The 5,161-nt window shown below is 44.6% G+C and overlaps 1 protein-coding gene across 1 annotated transcript; it reads right to left on the reverse strand.

The window, feature by feature from the left end:
* Positions 1-3,442: 3,442 nt before the first annotated feature.
* On the reverse strand, positions 3,443-4,909 carry LOC145126844 (uncharacterized). Its single transcript, XM_079062130.1, has one exon. It carries the CDS (start codon positions 4,907-4,909, stop codon positions 3,443-3,445), a length of 1,467 nt encoding a protein of 488 aa, XP_078918256.1.
* Positions 4,910-5,161: the final 252 nt, after the last annotated feature.

Below are 5,161 nucleotides of genomic sequence, written 5' to 3' on the forward strand. Positions count from 1 at the left end.
TGGCTAGATGTATGCACATGTACCTTTATTAAGGGTTAGCTTCCATGGATGACCTCCAACAACATATATAATATTAGACAAGAATGGTACAAATAGGGGGGGGGGGGGGGGGGTTAGGAGGAGGAGGAGGCATATACATGCAATAAAGGATGAAGCATGTATACATACAATAAAGGAGGAACTAACTATAGGTCTTGAAGAGAAAAGGAAAAAATAGAGTTGAGGAATAAGGGAAAAAGTAAGCTAAATTAAATGTCATATGGAGGCACAATCATATAAGAGAAAAATGAGGACATATACCACTTCACTATCCTGATTTTAGGTCCCCACACAATCCTTATCTGAAGTGATGTCTTCGGAAAAAGACAACTCCTTTATGTCAGACATCACGCAATCTTCCCATTTCCTTCTTGGACATTCTCTCTTTGCACCATAAATCGTGACCAACTCCACATTCCTAACCGTAGTTATAGGGTGCCTCATGTGGTCCCATAATCTTCCTTCAAAATTTCGGTGATCGACGTCACTGATACGCCCCGGGATTTAGATCTCGTGACAGGTCCTGTGGTTGTGCTTCCTGCAGCCGTGAGTACTATTAAGACCTAATCTCCCTGGAGAGGAGACTAGGTTAAACTATTCTAAGAGATTAAAATAATTGATTTCAAGCATACTTTATTTCTCCCAAAAAAACCCCTTTAAATAGGGCTAGAAAATCTTTTAAACATGGAAACTAAAAACTCAATCCTAACAGAATCCTTAAATGATTCCAACACCAAAAAGTAAATAATTTTCTTAACTTATTTAAATTAAAAATTCTAAATCCCAGATGCTTCTTTCTTCTTCCTGTGATACACCTTACCATATTTAGGATTGACACCCTCAATTATCCATAACATTACTCCCTCCCTCCAATTTGAGCTTGTCCTCAAGCTCATAATCAGGATAAGCTTCTAGAAATGTCTCCCGCCTTTCCCAAGTCGCACTATTTTCATCTCCTTTAGACCACTGAACCAGTAACTCAGGCACTCCTTCATACCAACGAGCACGCAACACCTTGTAAGGTTTAAGCAGGGTTTTACCATCAACCAGAGGTGGTAAAGCAGTAAAAACTTCTGGTGGCGCTCCTTGGTGGGGTTTTAACAGTGATATGTGAAACACATTGTGGATGCGGCTACCCTCTGGAAGGGCTAAACGATATGCGACGAATCCAATTCGTTGCAGCACTCGGAATGGTCCATAAAACTTTGGAGAAAGCTTTGTGAACTTCGACTTAGCCACAGTGAGCTGCCGATAGGGTTGGAGTTTCAACCAAACCCAATCGCCTTCTTGAAATTCCAACTGTCTGTGGTGACTATCATAAGTCAATTTCATGCGTTGTTGAGCTTCAACAAGTCTGACTTTGGCCACAGCTAAAAATTCTGACCGATCAATAAGCATTTGATCCACTGCTTCGACATTAGAACGACCTGCAACATAATTAAGTAATTTGGGAGGATCACGCCCATAAACCAATTTAAATGGTGTAGTCTTCAACGCTGTATGATAAGAAGTGTTATAACAGTACTCTGTCCATGGTAACCAGGCCAACCATGTTCGGGGTTTATCTCCCACCAAGCATCGTAGATACATTTCAATGGTGCGGTTGACTACCTTTGTTTGACCGTCACTTTGAGGATGGTATGCTGTGGAAAAAGCTAACTGAGATCCAGATATGCGAAACAACTCTTTCCAAAAAGCACTTTGAAATACTTTGTCCCTGTCTGAAACTATCGTTTCCGGCAGACCATGCAAGCGAAAAACCTCCGTAAAGAAGGCTTTAGCGACAGACTCGGCAGTGTAGGGATGACCCAAGGGAATAAAGTGACTAGACTTAGAAAATCGATCTACTACCACCAGCAAGACTGATTTACCCGATACCTTGGGTAATGCCTCGACAAAATCCATTGAAATATCCGACCATACGGACTCCAGAATGGGTAAGGGCTGAAGAAGACCGGCTGGTTGGAGGGTTTCCCACTTATTTCGTTGGCACACGACACACTCTCGGATAAAAACTTGGATGGTAGCCTTCCAACCGTTCCAATAAAAATCACTGCGTATCCGCTCCATCGTCTTTTGTACCCCTTCATGAGTGGCATTATGAACTGCCGAGACCACCTCATCAACCAGCGGAGAGCTGGATTTTAAATACACCCGTCTGTCACGAATGATCAGCCCGTCTTTAACAGCCCACCTGCTATCCTCGATTCCGTCAATTATCCTTCTTCGCAATTCCCGAAGTTCATCATCCGTTTCAATTTCAACGCGTAGAGTGTAGAGTATTTTTGGTTGCAAATCTGACATCAAAAAGAGTTCTCCGGTCTCGATTTGGTCCTCTCTCCTTGACAACGCATCAGCTGCTCGGTTTAACGATCCCGCTCGATATTCGACCGTAAAATCAAAACCAAGTAATTTGCTAACCCAATGTTGTTGTGGGGATGTGGTTAGCCGTTGGTACAACAAGAATTTGAGGCTGTAGTGGTCGGTTTTGATCAAAAAGTGTCGACCCCATAGGTAGGGCCGCCAATGAGCCACGACTTTAGCCAACCCAATTAGCTCTCGTTCATATGCCGGAAGCTTGTGATGTCGATCAACCAATTTCCGACTAAAGAAAGCCACCGGGTGATTGTTTTGCTGCAAGATGGCCCCAATTCCACTACCTGATGCATCGCACTCAACAATAAAAACTGCTGTGAAATCTGGTAATGCAAGAACTGGGGAGTTGGAGAGCGTGTCTTTCAACTGAGTAAAGGCGAGTTCGAACTCAGGGCCCCACACAAAACTGTTACGACGTAACATACCCGTCAATGGACCCGCGATGATCCCGTAATCCTTGATAAACTTACGACAGTATCCCGTTAATCCAAGAAACCCACGCAAGGTTCAAACGTTGTGTGGTTTTGGCCAATCACGAATAGCTTCTATCTTCGTTTGATCGACTGCTACTCCGTTTCCGTGAACAATGTGCCCCAAATAAACTACTTCTCGGCTCCCAAATGTGCATTTAGTTCCCTTTAAAAATAAATTGTGTTCCCGCAACAGCTCAAAAACGATTCGAAGGTGAGCCACATGGTCAGACATAGAGGGGCTATAGACTAAAATATCATAAAAAAAACGAGGACACACTTTCATAGATACGCATGAAAGACTTCGTTCATCAAGCTTTGGAATGTGGACGGGGCGTTGGACAACCCGAAAGGCATCACGAGAAATTCAAAGTGTCCATGGTGAGTGCGAAAAGCAGTTTTCTCGATATCAGGTTGGAACATGCGTACCTGATGATATCCCGACGTAAGATCTAACTTGGTGAAGACCGACGCACCATGCAGCTCATCGAGGAGCTCTTCAACCACAGGTATCGGAAATTTATCCTTCATAATTTTTGCGTTGAGCTCCCTATAATCTACACAGAAACGCCACGTTTTATCTTTTTTTTTACTAGTAGTACAGGTGAGGAAAATGGTGATTGGCTAGGTCTGATAGTCCCGCTTCTCAACATCTCTGTGCATTGCTTTTCGATTTCATCCTTAAGAAGATGAGGGTAACAGTAAGGATGGACAGCCACCGGTTCGGTTTTGACTTTGAGGCGGATTCGGTGGTCACACGGCCGAGAGGGTGGTAACCCCTGTGGTGTTTTAAATATATCATCAAATTCCTCCAAAAGATCGTCTAGATTTGGTGCTAGGCTATTATTATTGGTGAGCACGGCCAAGCTTGCTGTGTCAGGGGACTCGCCAAACCACTTAATATTCTTCCCGTTAACCGTGAACTCCATTTCCCAGACCGTAAAATCCCATAATATCTTTCCTAGTTGTTGTAGCCATCGGATACCTAATACGATATCAAAACCTTCTAAAGGAATAGCAAACATATCAGCCTGAAATTTATATCCTTGTACATCTACTGGTAAGTTTTTGCTGGTCCCGCTACTGGCCATTCTGCCCCCATCTGGAAGTGCGACCCGTAGTCCTGGTCGGTGTTGAATGGTTACCCCAAGTTGTTTAGCTGCCCTTGTTGCTATGAAATTGTGGGTACTTCCACTATCCAAAAGCACCCACGTAATTCCATTCCCAATCTTGGCCCGGACTTGAAAGGTTTGCTCCGTCTTCTCACCCTTGATTGCATTTAGCGATATTGTGGGGGTGTCTTCCTCATAATCATCATTTTCTTCCTCGTCTGCCATCATGATGCAAAACAGTTTAGCACATTTGTGACCAATAGAGAACATCTCATCACAATTGAAACAAAGGCCTTTAGCCCGTCTCTCTGCCATCTCTGCTGTTGTGAGGCGTTTAAAAGTTGGGCTGCGAGTTTCTGACTTCGTGGTTCCGGTCCCACCCGTGGTTGCTTCTCGGTGCCTGTTCCTGTTTGATAAGGGTGCCCCAAAACTTCTTGGGCGACCTTCTTCTGCTAGTTTGAGCTCAATTTGTCGGGCGAGATTCATGGCATAGTACAACGTAGTGGGTCTAGCAAATTCTACCTCGTAGCGGATAGCATTGATCAAGCCCGCACATAAATGCCATATGCTTTGGTCAGGAGTTACTCTTGTCGTCCTTCCCAGCAAGGACTCGAAATTCTTGCAGTAGTCTTCCACTGAACCGGACTGCCTTAAATGGGCCAATTCACCCAACGGGTTCATACTCATTGGGGGACCGAATCTAATTTTGCATTCTTTTGAAAACTCAAACCAGTTCAAGCGTGTCTTCATCCGTCTCAGGTTGTGGTACCACCCGCTAGCTTTTCCTTGCAGTGAAAAGGTGGCCTGTCTCACCCAAGCCTCCGTGGGAGTCTGTTGCTCTTCAAAAAAATCTTCACACCTTTGCAGCCATTCGATTGGATTACCCTTTCCATCGTAGGTCGGAAACTCCATCTTGGCGAACCTTGGAATCCTCCCCCCCGCGGTATCCTGTATCCCCACTATCGTTCCCTTCTTTTGGTGATTCTAGTCCCCGACGCTTGGATCCCTCAAGTTTAGCCGACTGCCAACTAGTTTTGAAGGGTTGTTGTCCTCCGGTGCGCCAGGACTCAAAATTCTTTCCTAATCCTCGTCCTATTCCTTCTTCGACCTGCCCTCTGCCCCTTCCGATCGATCATGTACAGTAAGTCCACTTGCTGTTTGGGT

The sequence above is a fragment of the Lactuca virosa genome, chromosome 7 (genome assembly GCF_052849685.1).
Source record: "Lactuca virosa cultivar CGN04683 chromosome 7, Lactuca_virosa_CGN04683_v6, whole genome shotgun sequence".
In the NCBI taxonomy this organism is placed as follows: domain Eukaryota; kingdom Viridiplantae; phylum Streptophyta; class Magnoliopsida; order Asterales; family Asteraceae; genus Lactuca; species Lactuca virosa.